The 25,138-nt window shown below is 39.1% G+C and overlaps 1 protein-coding gene across 6 annotated transcripts; it reads right to left on the reverse strand.

Moving 5' to 3' along the window:
- Nucleotides 1-3,216: 3,216 nt before the first annotated feature.
- Nucleotides 3,217-24,298, reverse strand: ZFP37 (ZFP37 zinc finger protein). Of its 6 annotated transcripts, none has more exons than XM_007968386.3 (4): nt 24,050-24,298; nt 17,250-17,331; nt 16,821-16,955; nt 3,217-12,207 (listed from the first exon to the last, which is right to left on the reverse strand). In XM_007968386.3, the coding sequence occupies exons 1-4, from the start codon at nt 24,179-24,181 to the stop codon at nt 10,664-10,666; spliced, it is 1,893 nt and encodes a 630-aa protein (XP_007966577.2). In that variant the 5' UTR covers nt 24,182-24,298; the 3' UTR covers nt 3,217-10,663. The 6 variants fall into 6 exon arrangements, with proteins under 6 accessions (XP_007966577.2, XP_007966576.2, XP_072877959.1 ...); XM_007968385.3 differs by having other exon boundaries at nt 17,250-17,334; XM_073021858.1 differs by having other exon boundaries at nt 17,250-17,376.
- Between the last annotated feature and the right edge of the window lie 840 nt (nt 24,299-25,138).

The following is a 25,138-nucleotide window of genomic DNA, read 5'->3' on the forward strand; positions in this document are numbered from 1 at the left end:
ACGGGGGTGGACACAAAGTTTAAAGAACCTTTCATGTGTTGATACCCACCATAGAACATGTACTTTGGAAGGGTCATTAAACAATCAAGTAGACAAAATGACCCAGCCAGTGGATTGTCAGCTGGACCCTGGCATCAGCAACCACAATGCTGGCACAATGGACACAACAATAAAGGAGCCACAGTGGCAGAGCTAAAAGTTATTCACGGGCCGCAATCCATGAGCTTCCACTTACCAAAGATGGCCAGGCTAATGGAGCTGCTGAATATCTAATCTGCCCACAACAGAGAGGAACACTGAGCTCTTAATATGACATCATGCCTCAACACCACCAGTCAACCACTTGATTGCCAGTGGACTACATTTGGTCCCTTCCACCATGAAAGGGACAGTGGGTTGTTCTCACTAAAAGAAACATATATTCCAGGTGTTGGTTTGGTTTACCTTGCCTGCCCACATGGGGCATCAACAATTTCATCAAAGGCCATCCACCAGCATAGGATCTCATAAAACCTTGAATAAACCAGGGAACCTACTTCACAGCACAGGTGATACAGAAATAAACCCTCTATTTTGGGATCCACTGGTCATATCACATACTAGAGCACCCAGAAACTGCCAAGAGTGTTTGAGAAGCCTCCTGAAGACTCTTCTGGAGCTTGGAGGCAATATTCTATTAAGTTGGGGTGAAAACCTGAAGGGGGCCAGCCTCTCCACACCTGTGAGTATTTCTCATCAGGTGGGATGAGAGACTGAGAAAAGAAATAAGACCCAGAGACAAAGTATAGAGAAAGAACAGTGGGCCCAGGGGACTGGCGCTCAGCATACAGAGGACCCACACCAGCACTGGTCTCTGAGTTCCCTCAGTATTTATTGATTACTGTTTTCACTATCTCGGCAAGGGGAATGCGGCAGGAGGACAGGGTGATAGTGGGGAGAAGGTCAGCAGGAAAACATGTGAGCAAAGGAATCTGTGTCACAAATAAGTTCAAGGGAAGGTACTATGCCTGGATGTGCACCTAAGCCAGATTTATGCTTCTCTCCACCTAAACATCTCAGTGTAGCGAAGAGTAACAGAGCAGCATTGCTGCCAGCATATCTCGCCTCCAGCCACAGGGCGGTTTTCTCCTATCTCAGAATAGAATGAATGTACGATCGGGTTTTACACCGAGACATTCCATTCCCAGGGACATGCAGGAGACAGAGGCCTTCCTCTTATCTCAACTGCAAGAGGCCTTCCTCTTTCACTAATCCTCCGCAGCACAGACCCTTTACGGGTGTCGGGCTGGGGGACGGTCAGGTCTTTCCCTTCCCACGAGGCCGAATCTCAGGCTGTCTCAGTGGGAAGAAACCTTGGACGATACCCAGGCTTTCTTGGGTAGAGGTCCCTGAGGCTTTCCACAGTGCATTGTGCCCCTGGTTAATCGAGAATGGAGAATGGTGATGACTTTTACCAAGCATACTGCCTGTAAACATATTGTTAACAAGGCACATCCTGCACAGCCCTAGATCCCTTAAACCTTGATTCCATACAGCACATGTTTCTGTGAGCACAGGGTTGGGGCTAAAGTTACAGATTAACAGCATTTCAAGGCAAAACAATTTTCTTAGTACAGATCAAAGTGGAGTTTCTTATGTCTTCCTTTTCTACATAGACACAATAACAGTCTGATCTCTCTTTTCCCTTCAAAAACCTTCCTGCACAATGTATGCATTAACTTTATATGGTGGTATGTATCCACTGGGAAGAATACATCAGTCCACTAACCAAGAGATGAAAGTGGGAGTGGAGCCTACTTACCGTCACTGCCAATGCCAATTCTAGTAAGACGTACTACTCCCTAAAGGGGGTACATTTTCACCAGAGGTCACATTTTTAGTCTCAGTAAATTATAAACTCTGGCTACTCCCTGGATACTTTGAACTCTTTGTGTTCAGGGACCAGGAGGAAAGAGGAGGAGTCACTCTCTGGGTACAGGTAAATAACACTGATATCAGTAGGAAATGGGCTGCTATCACACAATGTGGGCAGGGAGAAAAACATGTGAAACCTAGTGATTATATTAGTATCTCTTGTCTAATTGTGATATGAATGCACTGGCCCAGCAGCTCTGGACTGAGAAGGGCATAATGACCAATGTCTCAGGTCAGCAGAGTTGATAGCTGAGAATGAATAATGAAGAAGGGAGATGATGAGTTACCTACTGTGACCCTGAGATCAGTGTAGCAGCAGGGGCCACGGTTCATCCCACTAATCTCCCTTTTCTAATTCCTCCTCAGGCATAGAGGCATACCGAAATCCTGGAGGAAGTACTTCTCAGATATATATGGATAATTATATCTGAGCCGAGCGAGGAATGGACTGTAATAGACACACTTGCCCAGATTCTCCTTTAAGGAAGGACTTGTTGCCTAGATGAGAGGAGTGCCATCAGAAGACAACTTCTAGCTATCAGCTACTTCAGGGTGGGCCTCATCTACAGAGAGCTCCCCTACCTAAAGTCATGACCTTTGCAAGACAGCCTAAATCTTGTGAATGAGCAAGGTGGAAGTATAAAGGCTCAAGGCAGGACACTCAGCTGGGGGAAACATTTACTCCAGAGCTCCTCTCCAGGTTGGCAAGGTTTCAGTAGGCTTGCAATGATATTTCAACTTCTTCTGTCCAATCCTCTTTTTCTCCTTTCCTTTCATGGGTGTTGATCTCTAATAAATATCTGATACCTCCAACTCTGTTATGATTTGGATATAGTTTGTCCCCACCAAAACTCACGTTGACATTTGATTCTCAATGTTGTGGTGTTGAGAGATGCAGGCTAGAATAGTAGTTGTATGGGTTATGGGGGGGTGGATCCCTCATGAATGGTTTGGTGCTGTTCTCAAAGTGGTGAGTCCTCACTCTCATGAGATTGGATTAGGTCTCACAGCAATGAATTAGTTCCCATGAGAGTGGGTTGTTTTAAAGCCAGGACACCCCTCAGGTTTTCCCCCTTTCATGTATGCACTTCTGCTTTGGCTTTCTCTGCCATGTTGTGACACAGCACAAAAGCACTTGCCAGAAGCCAGGGCCATGTCCTTGAACTTCTCAGCCGGCAGAACCATGAGTTAAATAAACTTCTCTTTATAAGAAGTTCTTTTCTTTCTATATACCCAGTCTCAGGCATTCTTTTACAGCAACACAAAAAGTAGTAAGACAAACTCCATTTCAACACCTGCCTCCAGGGAACTCAAACACAATTTTATTGTGGTCGGATAACATACTCTGTATGATTCCAATTATTTTAAATATATTGAGACTTGTCTTGTGCCCCAATGTATTTCCCATCTTAGTGCACATGCCCTGAGCACTTGGAAAAAAAGGTATATTTTGCAGTTGCAAGTTCTATAAACATCAATTAGGTCAAGATCAAGGTTGTTGATAGCATTCTTCAGATAATCATTGTCCTTACTGATTTTTCTAACTGTTCTATCAATTTCTTAAAGAAGGATATTAAAATCTCCAATTATGACTGTGGAATTGTTGGTATCTCCCTTTAATTCTTCCAATATCTGCTTCATGTACTTTGGAGCTCTGTTTAGGTGCATAGACACTTATGAATGTTATGTCTTTCTGTTGAGTTGATCCCTTTATCTTTTTAAAGTGTTCCTCTTTATGTCTGCTCATACTAATTATCAAGAAATCTGTTTTGTCTGATATGAACATAGACATATCAGACATCTTATACTTACTATTTCTATGGTATATCTTTTAAAATTCATTTACTTTTAACATATCTGTGGTTTTTAGTTAAAGTCTGGGTGTTGTAGAGATTGGGTCTCACTTTCTTAGCCATTGGGAAAATTTTTGTCTTTTAATTGAAATGTTTAGTCCATTAACTTTTAATGTAATTATTGTTAGGGCTGGATTTAGCTCTAACATCTTATTATTTGTATGTTTGTCCCCTTCGATTTTGTTCCTCTGTATCTCTCTTCATACTTCCATTAGGAACTTTTGAATATTTGTAGAGGTTTATTTTATTTGTTGTGTTTGGGCTATACCTCTTTGCATTACTCCTTAGTGGTTTCTCTATAGATTGCTTTATACATCCTTGGCTTTCACAGTCTACTTGAAATTAATATTATACCATATCACATGAAATTTATTGTAAACTTGCTATAATATAGGTGTGCTCTCCTTTCATTATGTAAATTTGTCATATGTATTGTATTTTAATACCTTACATTCCATATAAGATAATAAGTTTTGTTATAAATAATCCTAAGTATTTTAAAGAATTTAAAAACAAAAACCAGTCTTTTATATTTATCAACACATTTACCTTTTCTGATAGTCATCACTGCTTTCTGGGGTTCCACGTACTATGATTTCCTTTCAACTTGAAGAACTGTAGAGTTCTCTGGGGATACACTGTTTTAGTTTTCTTTTATCTGAAAAATGTGATTATTTCACTGTCATTCATGAAGAATACTTTTTGCTGGATATAGATTTTGAGGGTGAAGGTTTTTAAATTCAGTTTTGTTTCTTTCCTATAAGAAAGATACAGATACACTGTCTTCTGGCCCTTGTAGTCTTTGATGGTAAGTCACCAGTCATTTTTGTGTTTTGAAATACATTTAATGTGTAATTTTTCTCTGTCCTTGATGATCTTCTTTGGGGATTTTGTGGGTTTCTTTTAAGACGGGGTCCCCCTCTGTCATCCAGGTTGGAGTGCAGTGGTGTGATTTTGACTCACTGCACCCCCTGCTTCCCAGGCTCAAGTGATCCTCCCACATCAGCCTCCCAAGTAGCTGGAACCACAGGTGTGCACCACCATGCCTGGGTAATTTTTTTTGTATTTTTAGTAGAGATAGGCTTTCACCATGTTGCCCAGGCTGGTCTTGAACTCCTGAGCTAAAGTGATCCACCCATCTTGGTCTCTCAAAGTGCTGGGATTACAGGTGTGAGCCACTGCACCCAGCCCAAGGATTTTCTTTTTATCTTTGGGTTTCAGAAGATTGACCAGGATGTGACTTATGGGTCTTTTTTTTTTTCCACATTTATCCTGATTGGAATTCACTGAGATTCTCAAATCTGTACATTTGTCTTATTCACAAAATTTGGGGACATTTCAGCCATTATATCTTAAAATAGTTTGTGTGTCCCATTCTCTCCTCATGGGATTTCAACTACACTTATGTAAGACATTTTGTTATTGTCCCAAAGTTCGCTGAGGTTCTGTTCATTTCTTCTCATTTTTTTTTTTTACTCATTTGTTTGGGAAATTTCTACTGATCTATTTCAAGTTAACTGGCTCCCCTGTCATTTTTATTCTGCAGGCAAATTTATTCAGTGATTTTTTAATTTCAGTGTATTTACAGTTGTAGAATTTTCATTTGTATTTCTTTGTAGTTTCTATTTGTTTCATTGAGTTTTTAAAAAACTACATTCCTTGTGAGAATATTTTATTTTTAATTTATTAAGCATAGTTACAATATCTACCTTAATATTCTCATATGCTCATTCCATCACCTGGGTTTATTGTCTATTTTCTTGAAATGGGAGGTCACATGTTCTTAATTCTTTGAATGTCAGGCAATTTTTAAAAGTTGTGTCCTACATAACATGAATGGTTAAGATGTGGAGATTCTGGACTCTGTCATGCTCCTCTGCAGAGTGCTAATGTTTTTGCTTCATTTAATAATGAACTTAGTTAAACTCAAACTTCAAATGCTGTCTCTAGGCCAGTAGCACAAATGAAAGCTCAGTTTTTTTGTCCTTAGCGTATCCTATGCATGCATAGCTCAGGGGTCATCCAGAGACTTGGGCAGTTTATGCACAGAATTTGGGCTGTCCACTCTTTTGAGTTCCTCTTTCTGAGACTCTTCCCTCACTTTCCAGTGACTGTGGTTGCCCTGAACTTTGTCCTATGGTTTTTCATGTCAAAAAGATTTTTTTTCTATCAAATTATTCCCCTCTGTTACATTAAATTCAGCCTATCTTCAAGCAAACAGCCTTAAAAATGTGATCTAACCCCCTGCCATTCCTTTCTTCCAAGATTCAACTCTTTCACATAATATGCCTGCTTTTGTTCATTCTTCAGTACCATTGGATCATTGAGGTGTGTGTGTGTTTGCGTGTTTTGTCCAGAGTTTATATAATTATCTGTGGGAGGGCCATGCCCAGTAGGAATCCACTTGGCCATATCAGAAATGTTATTACTAAAAAAAAAAAAAAAAAAAAAAATTGATTCATGAGAATATAAAAATTGATTACAAAAACATAAAACTTACTCTTAAACCCACAATCCTGGAAGAACCACTATCCACATAATGATAAGATGCATTTTTCATCATATGTATTTGTGTGTATAAACAATATCTATATTTAAATTAAAATTCTAATGTGCATATAGTTTTGTAACCTTTTTATTTAGTATTTTAGATGCTATAGGTTGGTTTGTATAACATCTATTTTTCAATGCCCATGTCTCTTTATTTCCTATATGATAAAGGTTAAGAAATTAAAGATTTGGCCAGGTGTGGTGGCTCACACTTTGAATCACAGCACTTTGAGAGGCCTAGGTGGCCAGATCACTTGAGCCCAGGAGTTTGAAACCAGCCTGAGTAACATGGTGAAACTCTGTCTCTACAAAATTAAAAAAAAAATACAAAAATTAGCTTGGTGACATGCACCTGTAGTCCCAGCTACTCGGAAGGCTAAGGTGGGAGGGTGCTTCAGCCTGGGAGGTAGAGATTGCAATAAGCCTAGATTGCACTACTGCACACTCCAGTCTGGGTGACAGAGACCTTGTCTCAAAACAAAATAAAACAAACAAAGAAAAAGATTCCATTTCCTCAAACTTCTCATTAAACTAGGTGTGGTCATGTGACTTATTTCTGGTCAAAAGATGTGAGCACATTCTTCTAGAAGGGGGACTTTGTGGAAAATTTTAATTTTCTTCAATATTGGATTACTCACTTGACATCTGGAGACGCATCATTCAAACACATTCCTGAGAGTAAAAGTAATAATATAGAATCATTTGTATCTTCTTAAATATAGTTTCAAGTTGTGGTTTTTAATGTCATATTACTCAAATTTTGAAGGTATCATACTTTAATCAATTAACTAGCAATGTATATCTGATTTCTCTCTGTTGTGCAATAAATATTATAGTACGCCCTAATTGTGTAACACAGAATAGATTCTGTGATGGACTCCCGACCATAAGGCTTTGATATATACTGTCAGATTTACATTTTGGTAGGTTGTACAAACTTATACAACTACCAAAAGCAGTGTGTGACAGATTGTTTTCTGCCTCTCACAAACGTAATTATTTTTTTAAATCTTGATTTAAGAAAAAATGTTTCTACTTTTTTTCCTCTTCTTTATGTCAGAGGAGTTTAGCATCTTTCTCTTCCCACACCCTCAGATTCCAAAAAATATATGCCTGGAATGCTCTTCCATCATATATATACACACACGTAGGTTGCTCTTTTACCCTCTCTGGGTCTTTGCTTTTGTCACCATCTAAGTAAGCTTACTGCCTGCTTCCCATCACTATATTTAAAATTGTATTCCGCAACACTTCCCTCCCCTTCCTTGGCTTGCTTTTTGCCATGCGATGATCTGTTATACTTTATATTGTAGTTGTTTATTTATTGCCTATGTCCTCCTCTAGAATTAAGGTCTATGAGAACAGGGTTTTGTTTGTTTGCTTTCTTTTTGTTTTGTAGACTGCTGTATCTCAGGCACTTAGATGATCATATCACTTGAATAAATAAATGTTTCAAAACTGTTGTTAATAATAATTTACTTTTATGCCCCTTCATTTTTTTAAAGAGGATCTCAAAAAAAGTTTAAAAATAATTTTTTAAACTTACTTACACAATGATGTAGATTAGTGGTTTTCAAAGGCTGGTCCCCAGACCAGCAGTACAGGAATCCTCTGGAAACTTATTAAAATGCAAATTCTCAAGCCCCATCCACAGGGTTTCTGATCCAGTACGTCTGTGATGAGGCCCAAGAATTTGCATTCTAAAGTCTATGCTTTAACAAATCATTCAGGCAATTTTTATGCACACTAAAGTTTACGTATCATTGATTCAGACTTATCTCTGTGTGTCTGTTTTCCTATACTAACCTCTAACTGTATTTAGACATCCTTTCTTCGTTCATCAATGCTAACTTTTAATTCATTTTATTACTGCACAAAACGGCTTTCAGCATTCATTTATACCATTCAGGCATACCTATAATTCTCACTGTCTCAGGTGTGGCAATACTATGGGTTCCCCAAGACATGTGGAAATTCAACATAGCCATAACCTGCAACTGTTTCATCCTTCTAAAAAGTGCAGGCTTTCTACAGCTCTAGACAGTGATGACTCATTCTGTGCAGAGTGTCATATTTCCACTTGTTAAGAAATTATTGGTGGAAATGGCTTTCATACTGCATTTTCTTCCCATGCGATAAATAAGTTACTTGGAAATGAGGGGATATATTCATGAGTTGAGCTTTCAACCCATGCATGTGTATGCATGTGTGCATATTCCATTCTCAATATATTATATTAACACATTATAATTCTCTGAAATGAGGTCAGGAAGGAAGGAGCTTGAATGATAAATATTTGTAAAGATGGCATTTAAGCACATATTTCTTTAGGGCCCATTATTATGCTGAACTACTATTTAGGTGAAATATTTACTCAACAGAATTGAACATGACTAGACACATCCTGGTAACTGCTCATATGTTAGTTCTGAGGAATAAATGAAATAACGTAGGGATTGTGCTTTAAAAAATATAAAAGATAATATGCCAAATTACAATATTTTATATTAATTATGTAAGTTAATATTGTATTAAAATATTTCTGTACTTACATCTGTACTTACGTCTCTGCTTTTAGTGTAACAACTTAGAGTTTAAAATAGTTCAGGAGTTTTGTGGGTTTTTTGTGTTTCTTTTTTTGAGAGAGAGCCTCACTCTGTTGCCCAGGCTGGAGTGCACTGTAGCCTCCACCTCCTGGGTGCAAGCAACTCTCTTGCTTCAGCCTCCGGAGCGGCTGCGATTACAGGGATTACAGCATGCCCCGCTAATATTTTGTATTTTTAGTAGAGATGGGGTTTCACTGTGTTGGCTAGTCTGGTCTCAAACTCCTGGCCTCAAGTGATCCACCCACCTTGGCCTCCCAAACTGCTGGAGATTACAGGTATCCACCATGCCCAGCCAGAAGTATTTTTAATCTATAGCTCAAGAGTAAAAAAAATTCAGGTGTGCAATGGCAAAGAGGTCTCCTGTGACGGTCCAAGTTGATGCATAGTACCTTCTGGAATGCATGCTGCACAATGATTCTGAGGCCAACTCTGGGTTCACTCAGAAAGAGTACAGTGATCCAGTAAATAATGCCCAATATTGAGCAAGAACAGGGAGGAGTGACATTTGTTTCATTTGCATTCCCTGATTGAGGTGTTTGTATGTTAGTTCTTTGAATATGAGATAAAACGGGGTGATTATTCAGAAAATCACTTTCATTCACCTGCAATCACAATTCATCATCAGTCTGAAAAAATGGTAAATGTAGAAACATAGTGCTGTTATAATTCACCATGTTAATGAAAGAACGTGTGTTTGATAGGAAAAGTCTTTATGAATTCAACATCGTTTCATACTATATACTTTCGATTCATCATCATTCATGAATAATCATACAAAGATTTTAACTCTGTCAAACAACATTGTGGAGGGGTTCAGTGACAACCTTAAATAATGTTGATTTGTGCATATTAAAATATTTTAATTATAAAAATACATGTGCATGATTTAAAAATCCAAATATAGAAGGAAGTCTTGCTCCTATCCTAGAACCCAATCCTATACTCCTGTGCCCAATGGCAACCACCATGAAGTTTATTCTGTATTTTTTTCAAAGTCTATTCACATACAAATACATGTATATATGCATACTAAGATATATACACATACAGAGATAAGAGACAGAGGTTAAACAAACATACCCTTTTGTACACAAAGGGGAATATAATATATACATGGTTCAGCAACCTGCTTTTTTACACTTCACAGTATATCTTGAATACCACTCCCTACCAGCACATTTGTATCCTCAGCTGCTTTATTTTCTCGTTTTCCTGTTAATACTTTTTACAAATATAACAACCCTTTCAAAAAGATTTCTGCTGATGCAGAAGTCAACACAGACATTAAGAAAGAGCTGGGTGAAAATATCAAAGAGGCTTATACAAATGGCCACGCTCATTTACATAAGGCAATAAACAGATATGCAAATTCAACTATAATATATGGTGCTTAAGTACAAAACAAGAAGAAACACAGGAACTGTCAGCATATATAACTTGTTTCTCCATTGCTTTGAATATTCAAATTATTCACAAGTTTTAAGCTTTCAATTTCAATCTGAACATGTAGATCATTTATAATAATTGAGTATTGTTAAAACAATATTTTTTATAAAAGGTTTTGTATCAAGTTTAAACCCTTGTTTCCATCCACTGATTCTATATGGAGATCCATTTTCAAAGTTTCTCATGTATAACAAGGTGTGATATCTTGCTAAAGGCTTTCTAACACTCTTTAAATTCAGTATATTTCCAAGGTTCAACAAAATTTTAAATTTAGTTAACAAATTTGCCACATTGTCACTCGTGAGATTTCGCTTTCGAATGAGTTTTCACATGTTTGGTTAGGGATGCATTTTGTTTGAAAGTTTTCCCACATTCATTACATTCATAGGGTTTCTCTCCAGTGTGGGATCGCTGATGTATAACAAGCTGTGACTTTGCATTAAAGGCTTTTTCACATTCATTACATTCATAAGGTTTCTCCCCAGTATGAGTTCTCTGATGTACAATAAGGTGAGACTTTTGGCTAAAGGTTTTCCCACATTCATTACACTCATACGGTTTCTCTCCAGTATGAACTCTCTGATGCTGAGTAAGGCCTTCAATTTGTTTAAAGGCTTTCCCACATTGATTACATTCAAAGGGACTTTCACCTGTATGAGTTCTCATATGGTAAGTAAGAGATGAGCTATGTCCAAAGGCTTTTCCACACTCATTACATTTATAAGGTTTCTCGTTAGTATGAGTTCTTTGATGTATAATGAGGTGTGACTTCTTGCTGAAAGCTTTCCCACATTCATTACATTCAAAGGGTTTCTCACCTGTATGAATTCTCATGTGTTTAGTAAGCGATGAGCTATACTTAAAGGCTTTTCCACATTCATTGCATTCATATGGTATTTCACCTGTATGTGTTCTCACATGTTCGGTAAGAGATGAGTTATACCTAAAAGACTTGCCACATTCCTTACATTCATACGGCTTCTCACCTGTGTGAGATCTCACATGTTGAATAAGGTTTGAGCTGTGTCTGAAGGTTTTCCCACATTCAGCACATTCATAGGGCTTTTCTCCAGTATGAATTCTTAGATGGTCAGTGAGTGCATGTTTATGACCATGGGCTTTGCCACACTCAATACATTCATATGGTTTTTCTCCGGTGTGAGTTCTCTGATGTACAACAAGGTGTGACTTTTGGCTAAAGGCTATCCCACATTCATTACATTCATATGGTTTCTCCCCAGTATGAATTCTCTGATGGTCAATGAGTCCTTGTTTATGGCTGAGAACCTTCCCACATTGATTACATTCATAGGGTTTCATACAAGCTTGAGGTTTTTCATGCTTAGTAGATGAGCTAAGGCTGGATGATTTCTTATGTTTCTCTCTAGTTTGAATTTTGTCCTGTTTAATATGGGATGAGCTATGACAGCATAATTTGTCATGTTTTTTGCCAGTTTTGTTACACTTATCAGATGAGCTATGGTTGGATAATTTCTCATGTTTCTTTCCAGTTTGCTTTTTGCCTTTCCTTGTATCAGATAAGCTGCGGTTGAATGACTTCTTGTGTTCTTTAGCTGCATCAGATTTCCTTTTTACACAGTTTCTTGAGTGATCAGGTAAATCTAAATTCTGTTTCAAAATTTTTCCATGTGACTCAAATTTAAGAAGCCTTTTCTTTGAAGGAATATGTTTTGTATGCAAATTATTTTTTTTCCCCAGTGAACCACAGTCACTGCCATTCTCCTTAGTTTGAGTTTTCTTTTTGACTACAACTTCCCTGAGGAGTTTGTTTTGAGATTGCTGGTTATTTTCAAGCTGGTCATCATCTTGCTGGACTTCTAAAATGGAATTCAGTGAGATATTCTTGTAAATCCTTGTACTCTTATATTTTGGAATAAAACTTGTAAAGAAATGACCTGTTGTAGGGTTAAATTTTTATTCAGGCTAGTATACCAACGTAAATGAAACAACTAGGGTGAACGGACTTGAGGGAGAAGATGTTGTGGTAAAAAGAGGTGGGAAAAGTGACAATAGTGATTTTTAAAAGGTTTTGCTGCTTAAAAATATGAGTGTGCAACCTGGGATAGAAGATGAAATAAACACAAGGAGAAGTGAACAGAGAATAGATGGAGTAAAAAGAGCTTATGATTGTAGCTGATACTTTTTTGAGGTTTCTCGTAAGCCCAAGCTGCCCAGTTCTGGTAACTCCCAAGCTGGCCATAGTATATTGCTGCTGCAGCCTATACTATATTACCCCAATTCTCCATGGGCACAGTTGGAGATAAATCTGACTCAAACCAAGATGTCCAACAAGATTCTTTCTTCTAACAAATTTGACTCCAGTTAGTCTCCACTTGGTACTTAAATTTAGAAATTATATAAAGCAGGTACTAGTAACCCATATTTTCTCTATGTAAACAGAAAGTTCAAAGAATGAAACATCCACACACAGAGAAGCAGAGACATAAGAACCGTGTCTTTAAAGAGATCATTTGCACAATTTCAATTCCCAATGGCTTCCTAGTTCCTTCCTAGTTCCTATTTCTAGCCCCTGGTGAGGACTGGCTGAACTATCTTGCCCTTAGCTTGTAAGGGATATACTCATGTCCTTATCGCATATTCCTGTATGTACCGAAGCTAGCTAATGTAAACTTTTGTTATTATATCCAAAAGAGCCAGAAAAGAAAAATAAAGTGAGTCCACCAAGAAGTATTGACGAGCCGATAAGTGGCTGAGAAAATAAATAAGAAAGGTTATCTACTTTCTACTACTCAAGGTGAATTTTTCTTGTAGTGCTTAGATCTTTTCCTGCTGACATATCTTTTCCTTTCCATTGCTACCACTGAAATGACCCCCAAAATGATATTCTTGTACTTTAAAAATCCCTAGTTTCTCTACATTACCTGATGCTTTCATCAAATGATAAAATTCATAGTAATTAGCTTAGCAAACAAACTTTACTCAATCTGATTTATAGTGTGCATCCAAGTTTGTTTTGTTTTCCAATAGTTTGCTATGGAATGTATATTTGTTCTTTTCAGGTCATTCTAATTGTCAATTACAAATTTTAAGTTTATTCCTAGCTCTAAGTGGTTACTCACATTCTTTCTGCCATACATTAAACACTTACACATCTGAGATGTCTTCTTAATCCCTGCTTCCCTTCTCTGAGACCATTACCCACACTGAAAACTGTGGGCTGCTATGTTTATACTACATAAGCTGAATTCTGGCTAAAAACAATAGATGGGGCAGTGGTAAACACTGGGTAGTGCAATAATATTCTTTTGCCTAAGAACCAGAAATTGAAATTTATAGACTTCTGTTAGCTAGCTATGGATACTACATGTATAAAAACCTATAATCTTAAGAGCTGAGGCCACCATTTAGGGGTATCCTTTTTCAGCTACATGCTATATGCATGGAAAAGCAGAAAAAGCTTCAGAGTGAGAATTAAACAGTCTTAGAGAGAAGCAGATATAAAAATCCCCATGACTTCAGAAAGAAAGAGGCAGGAAGTGAATAGCCACCTTGATGGTAAAGGAACATTACACTGAGAAAGTGAAAACTGGACTCAAACCGAAAGGAGTTATGGTATCTGGATGGATGGAAAGGAAATATTATTACTTTTATAAAGGACATTAAAGAGATTAATTCCCATGGAGCAGAAGATCAGTTTTGAAAAATAAAAAATATATATATATATGTAGACATATATGTATGTTAGGGAGTCTAGAGAAGTGCAGTTGCTGGCTGCTTTTTCATTTAGGAAATTTTAAGTGATGCAGAGAGAATAACAAACTTTTAGGTACCATGACAAGGCTGTGTCTTTCAATGCCCAAGGATGATGGAAAACATGGAGGAAAAATTTCCTTCTGGAAAGAAAGGAATCAAAACTGAAAACTTTCCCCTTGACATGTAATATTACAAGAACCTTTACAATGATAAATTGAGCTGGTCCCAACTGGTATCTGTCAGCAGGAAAAGACGTAAGGTACTACAAGAAAATATCACCATGAAGGAAAGGAGGAGAATTTGAACAAGCAAATTGGTATAGTAATATGGTAATACTAGAGAAGAGTTGGATCTGGAAGAGCAATTGACTAAGGCTGGAAGTTTTTCTTGAATCTGAGACAGTAATTAAAACATAAATGCTAAGCTAAAACAACTGTAACTTCAGAAACAAATATAGAACTCACTTGGCCCAGCAAATTATTGGAGAGAATAGAACAGTCCTTCTTTGAAGAGCCTCCTAAGTAGTATATAAGAACCTGAACCAAAAGAGAGTCATTGTAGCAATGATAAAGATGTATTAAATGACTTAGGATTGTTTTTTAGCTGTAAAGTGTCAACAAGAAAAGTAAGGATAGCCAAAACTGGAGCTATTAATGGATGAATCAGAAACTCCATTGAGTCTCTTCATTTGTCATTTTAAAGACTGGTTCCTCTTAGGGAATTCATACAGTCTTGGACAACTGAAGGTCAAAAGAATTTAAAAGACATAGCAGATATTCTGCTATTAATAATTTGGGGACTATGGTAACATAAATAATAACTGAATATTTTCATGTTTGGTGGTAACATCTAAGATCAATTAAAGCTGGGTATGGTGGCTCACACCTGTAATCCCAACACTGGGAAGATGAGAAGGGAAAATTGCTTGAGATCAGGCATTCAAGACCAGCCTGGGCAACATAGCAAGACCCTGTCTCTATGAAAAAAAGAGAAAGAAATAGGAAAAAAAACTGATTTAGCAAATGTATCTAAGAATTGGAAAAAGTTAAGTATGAGATAATATGAGCCTGATTTGTGTGATGACATTGAACATTGAGGAAAAAAAAAGCAGAAGCTGAAGACAGGATAGTAACTCTATGGAAGACAGTCCTATAATCAGAGTACACCCTGATAAAAACAGGGAAGTTGAAAAGAACATCTAATTTAGAGAGAAAGACAAAGCTTTCCATTTCTGACATCCTAAGAATAAGCTGTTATGTAAGTAGGTCAAATATGAGTGTAAGACAAAGGAATTGGAGATGTCCATTTGGAAGTCACGAGTGTAGAATAAATAGCTTTTATTTGCACAACGAATAATCGATACAATTTTTAAAAAGAACAGATAGTAGAAGACAAAACCTTAGGGACACCTCAGCAAAATGAGAAGAAAGAGAAGCTAGTGAGTAAATGATAAAGAAGCACTTAGCGGATAAGATTTGATTCAAGTTGTACAATTCAAACTGGGTGAGTGAGAACTTCAAGCTAACAAAAATGATTAAAGTATGCACTAAAAAGTAAGCAGTGGTGACCTTAAAGTCAGAAATTTAGTTAGAGGCATGAATTCTGTGGGATTTGACTGCAGGGGTTAAGCAGAAAATGGAAATGATGATGTGCTATAGATCATGGGTCTAGAGAATTTCATAGTGAAAGGAGAGAAACAGAAATAACTCAGGGCAGGAGCATCACGCCAAGAGATTTGGAAAGAGGGCAGATCTAAGAATGTACAAATACATAGGAGAAAAATTGACACCTAGGGTCTTGAGTAAAGGAGAAAAGGAAAAAAGCTGAGGATATTAGGAAAAGGGAGGATGCTTTTTTAAAAAAGCACTGATTTATATAAGGTAAGCAGGAGTGGGACTGAGAACAGCTAAGAGGGTCACTGCTCCTTCTGAAGATTGAGCAATGGAAGGGTCAGTTAGGCATCTGAGGGGCTGGTACCAAGTTTCAGAGCCCTGATTTTCACCTTTTATCCTACCACAACCTGAGTGGTGTGAAAGATAGTATTATTTTTTCCTGTGGCAAGATTATGCCTCCCAGCCCCTCCCAAATGCATAGCCTTTTGAATTATAGCACTCTTCCCAGTGGAAGGATTATACATTCCTACCATGTTGAACTCAGGAGTGGCCAGATGGCCTGCTTTGACCAACAAAATGTGAGCTGAAAGGGATATCTACACCTTTCAAGCAGTGACTGTCAGAGTTACCACGTGGTTCCACTCACCCTTTTTTTCCCTCTGTCATGAGACCAGAATTTGCCAAATGCAGAATGCTCTTTCAGCATAGGTCCCCAAATAAAGATAATATGGAATACAGCTGTGGCTTGAGCAAGAAATTAATTTTTCTTATTGTAAGTAACTAAGATTGCAAGGGCTCATTCCTTCATGGAGCAAAACTGAGTGGAAACTGACTGATACAGGTGATATAACCAAACTCCCATATTTAACACTAGCTCACTACCATAGTGAACCTCACATAGAACCTCTCGTGTGAACAAATTCACAAAAGGAAGAGATATTAGAATCTCTCAGGTTACAGAATCATTGTAGTTTGAAATATTATTTCCTCAGGAAATCCTGATTTTTTTCTACTGCTATTTTCTAGTTAAGAAAGAAGGGTCTAGGATCTTTAAGAATTTCAGAACAAATTATTCTCTGAAAAATTTCAAAGTTACAACTTACTTCCATCAGTTTCTTTTTGCTTGGATCTTGCTATTTTACTTGGACAACCTTGACTGGGTCTTTTTCCCTTCCCCAACCATGGTGCTTCTCCTTTTTCCAACTTGGAGATCACGTCTGGTTTGGGAGCTTGATACCCTGCTCATGAGAAATAGCAGAAACTGAGTGTTAGAACAACCATCCCAGAAATGAAGCCCCAGCATTTGTACTTCAGGGCCTAAAGAATACATGGCTTCTGGAGTTTCACAATGTGAATGCCAGGTCAACTGAACAGACCTTCCATTTTGGAGGCAGGGGCACAAATATCCTGCCTAGTACCCAAAAGGGAAGAAAGCCCTTTGACCTACAAAAATGAAGGCCGAACTTATCAAGGACTCCAGAGAGAAGGTATCACAGTGGACACATTTTGAATTACAAAGGAATTGTTCTTACCCATTGAGGCTTGGTTGCTGTAGTTCTCCAGCATCATATCATGATACACGTTCCTCTGAGCAGAATCCAGTTGCTTCCACTCCTTCTGGGTAAAGGTCATAGTCACATGTCTGAATGTTACTGATACCTGTGATAGCATATTCCTGTGTACGCTAATGTTATCCACATTTGGTGAGTGATTTGGACAAGATAATAATTTGTTCTTACCTTGACTACTCACTGTTGATAGTAATATTATAAAGGATACCTATTCTCTACTCAATTTTTCATTATTTTGAAAAACAAAAACCATATTAAGAAATGTCCCTACTGAGCTGGGCACTGTGGCTTATACCTGTAATCCCAGCAGTTTGGGAGGCTGAGGCAGGAGGATTGCTTAAGCTCAGGAGTTTGAGACCAACCTGGGCAACATGGCAAAACTCCATCTCTACAAAAATATACAAAACTTAGCTGGGCATGGTGGTGCATGCCTGTAGTCCCAGCCACTCTGGAGGCTGAGGCAGGAGGATCACCTGAGCCCAGGAAGTCAAGGCTACAGGGAGCTGAGATCACACCACTGCACTCCAGCCTGGCTGAGAGAGTGAGACCCTGTCGTGACAAACAGAAATGTCCCTATTGTGAATTTATTTATTCAAGAGGATAGAATCATGTGCATATCGCAGAGAAAGCTAAATAGCCAAAAAAATAAAAATAAAAGAAAGAAAAAAGGAACAGAATCAATCTTTGTCTTATCTTCTATAACAGGGGATGCTAAAAGGCTATTGAGCAGTATTTCTAGTTTATAGAGTTCTGAGGTAGAAGAATTGAGACCCTTGATTTTTATAACCAGTCAAAAAAATCATTTATGGGCTGGGCGCAGTGGCTCACACCTGTAATCCCAACAATTTGGGAGGCCAAGGCAGATGGATCATGTGAGGTCAGGAGTTTGAGATTAGCCTGGCCAACATGGTCTCTATTAAAAATACAAAAATGAGCCAGGCATGGTGGCAGGCACCTGTAACTCCAGCTACTTGGGAGGCAGAGGCAGGAGAATTGCTTGAACCCAGAAGGTGGAAGTTGCAGTGAGCCAAGATCAAGCCATTGCTCTCCAGCCTGGGCAACAGAAACTCCATCTCAAAAAAAAAAAAAAAACTCATTTATGTTTGGCGGCAAAAGTAAGATATTTTAGGCATATAAGAATGCAGAAAGTATACTACCAATGTTCTTTAGAAATAAAGCAGAAAGTTGGGGAGAAATAGAGGAAAGGGGAAGGGGAAGAGAAAGAGGAAAAGAAGCAGAAAAAGAGAATGAATGATTTTTAAAAGAAGAAAAAGTGGATCAGAATAAAGATTTCAAAATTGGGAAAGACTTAATATATAAGAGAGAGCTATGATTAATACAACCAGTAAAATGTCTAGTTAAATCTAAATAACTTGATAATGTGCTTGTACAACTGTTATGAAAGTATCCTTAAAATCAAGAGGTATGATATGAAAAAAAATAAGCAGAACCCTAACTAGGGGGGTGGGGGTAGGGAAGAAATTAAAGTATATTAAAGTCCTCTTATTAGGCAGGTAAAAGGAGGATGGCACAGCTATTGGAGAATTTTGATACTAATAAATACACATTCAAACATATTTGTCTAATGTTTAAAGATAATCCCTTATCCTCACAGACAACCAACCTTTTTTTTCCGCCTTTTTGTTTTTATTTACTTTTTATTTTTTGGGATAAAGTCTCACTCTGTTGCCCAGGCTGAAATGCAATAACGTAATCATAGCTCACTGACACCTTGAATTCCTGGGCTCCAGCAATTCTCCCACCTCAGCCTACCAAGTGGCTGGGACTATAAGCATGCACCATCCATGCCTGACTGATTTTTAAATTTTTTTGTAGAGACAGGTTCTCGCTATGTTGCCCAGGTTGGGCTCAAACTCCTGGGCTCAGGCAATCCTCCCACCTCAGCTTCCCAAAGTGCTCAGATTACAGATGTCAGTCACTGTGCCTGGCCAGACCACCATTCAATTACCTGCAAAAGTCATCAATTTAACCCCACAGACCTCTAGTCACTGACTACCAATAATCTCCCATCATTGATTGTCACTGGCCTTCCAATCACTGAGCTGATACAGACAGCCTTGCCTCATTACTGGGCCTATAGCTCCAAAATGACTGGGTAAAGCAAACCTCCCAAACAGTAGCAATCACTTGCCCCCACAGACACTCCAATCACATATTCTCACAAGTCCCTCAACCAGTGATACCCACAGGACACATGATAATCTATCTCCCATTACCCCAAATCCCTCATCTTATCAATCCCCAATCACTGACACCAGTAGAATTCTCAAGCAGTGGCCTTTATAGAAACTCTAATTCCTGCCAGCAAATTCCACTCCTCCCTCAGCCTCTTTAGCCACTCCCTTCATTTACATGCTTTACCTGAAATCTACCTGTCTCCTGAGGATCCTGCTTCCTTACAGGAGCCTCAGAGGAGTGGAAGCTATCTTTCCTGCACCACTCCCCTCCCCGCCATGACTCATGTACCTCAGGTTCTAAAGATGTGGTAAATGATTACTTTCAACCATTTCTCATTCTTCCTTCAAAATTCATAGCTTATTTATAGTATCACCAGATTTTCATCTATTAACCCTCCTGGGTCCAGTGATTTCCTAGGAGGACTCACATGACTCAGCATATAATTGTACTCACAGCTATTATTTATTGTAGCAAAAGTATGCAAAGCAAAGTCAGTTAATCAGCATGGGATAAAGTCCAGAGGACACCAGGCACCAGCATCCATGAGTTCCCTCCCAGTGAAGTCATATAGAACATGCTTAATTCTAAAATTAATTTATATTAGAGTGAGTTATAATAACATGTATGAAATGTTGTCTACTAGGGAAGCTCATTAGAGACCAAATACTGCCCAAGGGTTTCACTGGGGGCTCATGATGTAGGCACTCTCTGCCTGCATGTACAAAAATTCCAGACTCCCAGAAGAAAGCAGGTGTTCAGCATAAACCACATTGTATATACTCTTTAACCACTGGGAACTACTCTTAACCAGTTCTGGGAACGGTGGGATCCTTCCTGAAATCTAATTTCCCAGATGCCAGCAAAAAGCAAACCTTGCAAGCAGGCCCGTCTAAGGATAGCAGTTTTTGACTTCTATGTTAACTTTGTTCTGCAGTCATCCCACCCCATTCACTGAAAACTTTAGCACCAGCTAAATCCCTGCCATCATGCTGCACTACCTTTGTATCAATGTGGAAGAGCCATTCAACACCCTTGCCTCTCTTTTTCATGAGGTCAACAATCTTTTCTTCCACTCAAATTCAGCCGCCTATTCATAAATCATCTGCACTTACACCTTGCCATCACTATAACACCTCCAAAAATCTCTAAGACATTCCACCCTCTGACCATTATTTCCTATCCTGCTACTTGTTCTAGTACTTTCACTCCAATAATTCTCCAAACTCATTGAGCCCTCCGATCCTAACCACTTTTTCACAATCTTCCACCCTTACCTAGCCTTTCTTTCTTGTTCAGGTTCCTTGTTCTAGCACTATACACAATCAATTGAAAACTATAAAGTTTTAACTTCCTTTCTCCTCTTCTCCTCCACTGTATTCACCTATCAAAGCCTCAACCTTGGTTAAATCCAACTCTCCTCTTAATCTCTGCCTGCAACCTTGCAACTCAACACTGCAAGAGAAAAATCAATCTGTGCTGAGTGGACTAACTTCAAATTTATAACACATATGCCAAATGGGCATCTAATACTGTCAGTAGTCCTACCTAACCCCTAGAAAATGCACCTTTCCTTTTTCCTAGATGATTATTTTGAACATTCTCCTTTTTAACTCTGAAAACTCCAACATCTACCCCTTTCCCACTCTCGGCTGATGAATTTGCTTCATGCTTTCAAGAGAAAATAAATCCAAATGGACAAGAATTACCTTGCCTTGTTACCACCAATTCCACCAACCTGTTTCCAAACTCATATATAATATACCTTCTCTTCTGTCAAAATGGAAAGTCTTCCTTCTCTCACCTAAGGCCAGTTTCTCCATTTGTGCTCTCAATCCCATCCCCAGCTGCCTTCCCAACGACTTCACCCCTGCAAGTACCTCTTTCTCTTTTGTAACATCTATTTCTCCCTTTTACTTGGATAATTGCCATTGACACACAGAGTTGCCTTAATATCATTCATCTGAAGAAAACCCCCTCTTGATTTCATATCCTTTACAATGTCTATTTCTCTGCTTCCTGTACCAGCAAAACTCCTCATAAGTGTTGCCTATACTTGCTGTTTCCACTTCATTACCTCTCATTCTTTCAACTCACTCTAACAGGATGTTATCCCCTTAACTCCAATAAATGAGCTCTAATCAATCAAAATAACCATTGAGCTGCATACTGGCAAAATCAAATGATCTCTAGTCCTGCTTTGGGACTCAAAAGTGTATATCACAATTGATTACTCCTATTGTCTTGAAAGGCTTTCTTCTCTATGCTACTTTGACATCCACTTGCACAGTTTTCCTCTTACTTCAATGGGCACCCCTCATTCTCTCTTGTTTTTTTGTCTTCTACCAGACTTTTAAATGTCAGAGTGACCCAGCCCTCTGTCCCTGGCTCTCTTCTCTTCCCTATCTGTCTTCCCTTCCTAGGTGACATGAGCCAGTCTTAAGGCTTTAAATATCATCTTCATTGTGATGCAATTCAAAAATGGCTCCCTAGCTCACACCTTTCCTAAGTTCCAGATTCATATATATAGTGGCTACCCTATATCTTTAGGTAGATATGCAATGAGCATTTTCACATGGCCAAAAGAGAGCCACTGACATTACCCCAGATCCCATTTCCATCCATCAAATCTAGTCTTTTCCACCATAACCCTTCCCATTCAGAAAATGGAATCACCATCCATCCAGTTCTTCAGGTTAAAAGTCTAGATGTAAATCTCGATTCTTCTCTTCCCTCATACTCCATATATCAATATATTAGTAAGTTATATTGCTTATCTCCAGATGTATTCTGAATTTGATTTCATTTTGCTGCTACAACTCTATTCTAAATCACCATAATCTCTTGTCTTTTACTATTGCAAAAAATTCCTAACTGACTTCCCTATACCTACCTACTCTTGCCCCTCTGCAGTCCATCTTCCATGAGGTAGCCATGGTGATCTTTTCAAGGTATCAATCAGAACAGATTACTCCCCTGCTTAAACTCAATGGCTTCTCACTGCATCTAGAATAAAATCCAAATCCTTACACTAGCCAATAAAATCGTACATTATCTGATACCTTCCTACCACTATGATTCACATCTTTTTACTTTTCCTCTGACTGTGCTCCTACAGCACTAATCTTCCTTCCCTTTTTTAAGCACACCAAGTTCACTCCTACCTCAGGTCCTTTGCAGTTGATGTTTATTTTCTTCCTGGAACACTCTTTCTTCAGATCTCTACATGGCTGCCTCCTTGTGATGATTTATGCCTCAAGCCAACTGTCATTTCCTAAGGAAAGCTTTCCGTGACTAACCTGGCTAAAGTCATGCACTCCCTACCCTCAATCACGCTCTACCACATCATTCTCTTTTACTTACTTCAGCACTTATTAGTGTCTGGAATAATTTTATTTGTTTATATTTTATCATATCTTTCAAATTTCTAGAATGTAAGTCATTGAGGGAGGGATTCTGGTTCTGTTTCCTGGCATCTCTCCAGCGTTTAAAACATTCCCTGGTTTTGAGGACAAAGCAGAGACTGTAAAACAACAACAACAAACAAAATCAAAAACACTCCCTGGCATAAAATAAGTGCTCATCTTACAGTCTGTCTGTTCCTACTGTTCCTGCAAGTTTTCAATCACTGACACCCAAATATTCCCCATTACTAACCTTCACAAACTTCTCCCAATTATGGATCTCTACAAGTTCCCAACTATCACTCTCCACAGAACAATCATTAATCTCCACAGACTTCCAATCACTGACCACTAAAGAACCCTCAATTATTAAACCCAGCAATCCCCTCAAACTCCTGACCCCTTAGGCTTCTAGTCACAGAATCATAGAGGGTCCTCAATCATTAATTCCTACTAATCACCTCATTACTCAAAGCACAGTTATTACTGCTAGACATCAGCTAATCATTGACTTGCATTCATCCCCAATTACCTTTTCTCCCCAGATGGCATACAAATCATCTACTATCCCCAGAGACATCTCAACATTGACTCCCCAAACTCCAACAGTCATATTCCCCCCTCACTGGCCCCCTGATTCCTCCATTACCCACTGACCGTCAAAGATACTGCTAATCAAACTTGCACAAACATCACCGTCACTGACTCCCAAGCCCCAATCCCTGATCCTCCCAGATGTTCCCAGTCACTTAATTTCCCAAATCCCAACACTGACCATCTTTGATAATCCAGGCTGTAACCACCATAGGCACCCATAATCGCTGGCTGCCATAGACACCCCAAATCGCCAACTCCCACAGTCCTTCCCTATCTCTGACACATCACAAAGTCCCCATTTCTGATCCCCTTCCAAACTCTGACATTCAGTGACTGCCAGAGACGCCTCCCCATCATTGTCTCTGCAGATCCCTCAGAATACTGATATCCTAAAGCCAAATCACTAACTCCACAGATAACTCAGAACACTGACCTCCCAAGGGACCCTTTAGCATCGATTTCACCAATTGCCAAATCACCTATCATCACAGACTACTCCAATCACTGCCCCGCAATTAGACCATCTCTGACCGCCAAAACACCCTGCCTCATCACAGCCCTCACCGCGGCGCTGGCCTCGGGCTCGGACACAGCCATTTCCAGTGGTCGCCCGGCCTCTTTGGTCGTTCCCGCACTTCTCCTCCGGTCCACGGTCTCTGGCTTTGTCAAAATCCGGTAGCCGCTGGAGACCGACATGACGACTACCCGGAGAGGGGCCGTAGCGGGTCCGGCAGCTGCGATGGCGGCGCCCTTCGGTGATAGCCTACGGGCGCGGCCATCGTGGCAAAGGGCCAGCCGTACAGCGGAAGTGCGGGGACTTCTGGGTCAACGAGATAGGAAAGCGAAAGCCGGCGAGGGCGTTACTTACAGGGTGCAGGAGTGATGCAATCAGAGCGAGCCGGAACCCGATTCGGTTACGCATTACAGGAGTGACCTGGGCCTGACAACTCACTGCCGGCGTTCGGGTCGCATCACTGCCGGAAGGTATTTTACAGAATTTGGAATTGTTTTTCCGAATACACGTCAGTGCAGCCAGCGGCTAGAAGTCCGGGAAGCACAATGCTTAGTGCGGACTGCAGAAGGCTGGGATGCGAGAAATTGGAAGCAGAACGGAGAGAAGCCTGATCGAACAAATAACATTGTTTTATAGGAGGAGACGTTAATCTTTGAGATATACGATAAATCTTTTCATATATGGTATAAGAACAATAAGAAAAACTGAAACAGGAAGTTAAGTGAACACACCACTCTTCTTTGAGAGCCCGGGTTTGGTGAAGATATTTCAGCAGAATAATCAAGCACTTGGAGAAATAATTCCTTAATGCGTCATTTAATGCATTAATTTCATTCATTGAATATGTGCAGGTTAGGTACTGTGCTATGCAAGGTACTGGAAAAAGAGTGGAGAGGGGTAGGGATGATGTAAGTCCAGAGTCCAAAGGCCAGAAAACCAGGGGCTCCAATGTGAAAGGGCAGAAGATGAATGTCCCAGCTCAAGAAAAAAGAGAAGGTGGTAGGGAAGTGTGGATAGTTAACAGGTTTTTTTAAAAACAGAAAAGAATGAATAAGACCTAGTATTTGATAGCACTACAGGTGTATATATTCAATAATAGTTTAGTTGTACATTTCGAAATAACGAAGGATAATTGGATT

Source organism: Chlorocebus sabaeus, chromosome 12, assembly GCF_047675955.1.
Source record: "Chlorocebus sabaeus isolate Y175 chromosome 12, mChlSab1.0.hap1, whole genome shotgun sequence".
NCBI lineage: Eukaryota > Metazoa > Chordata > Mammalia > Primates > Cercopithecidae > Chlorocebus > Chlorocebus sabaeus.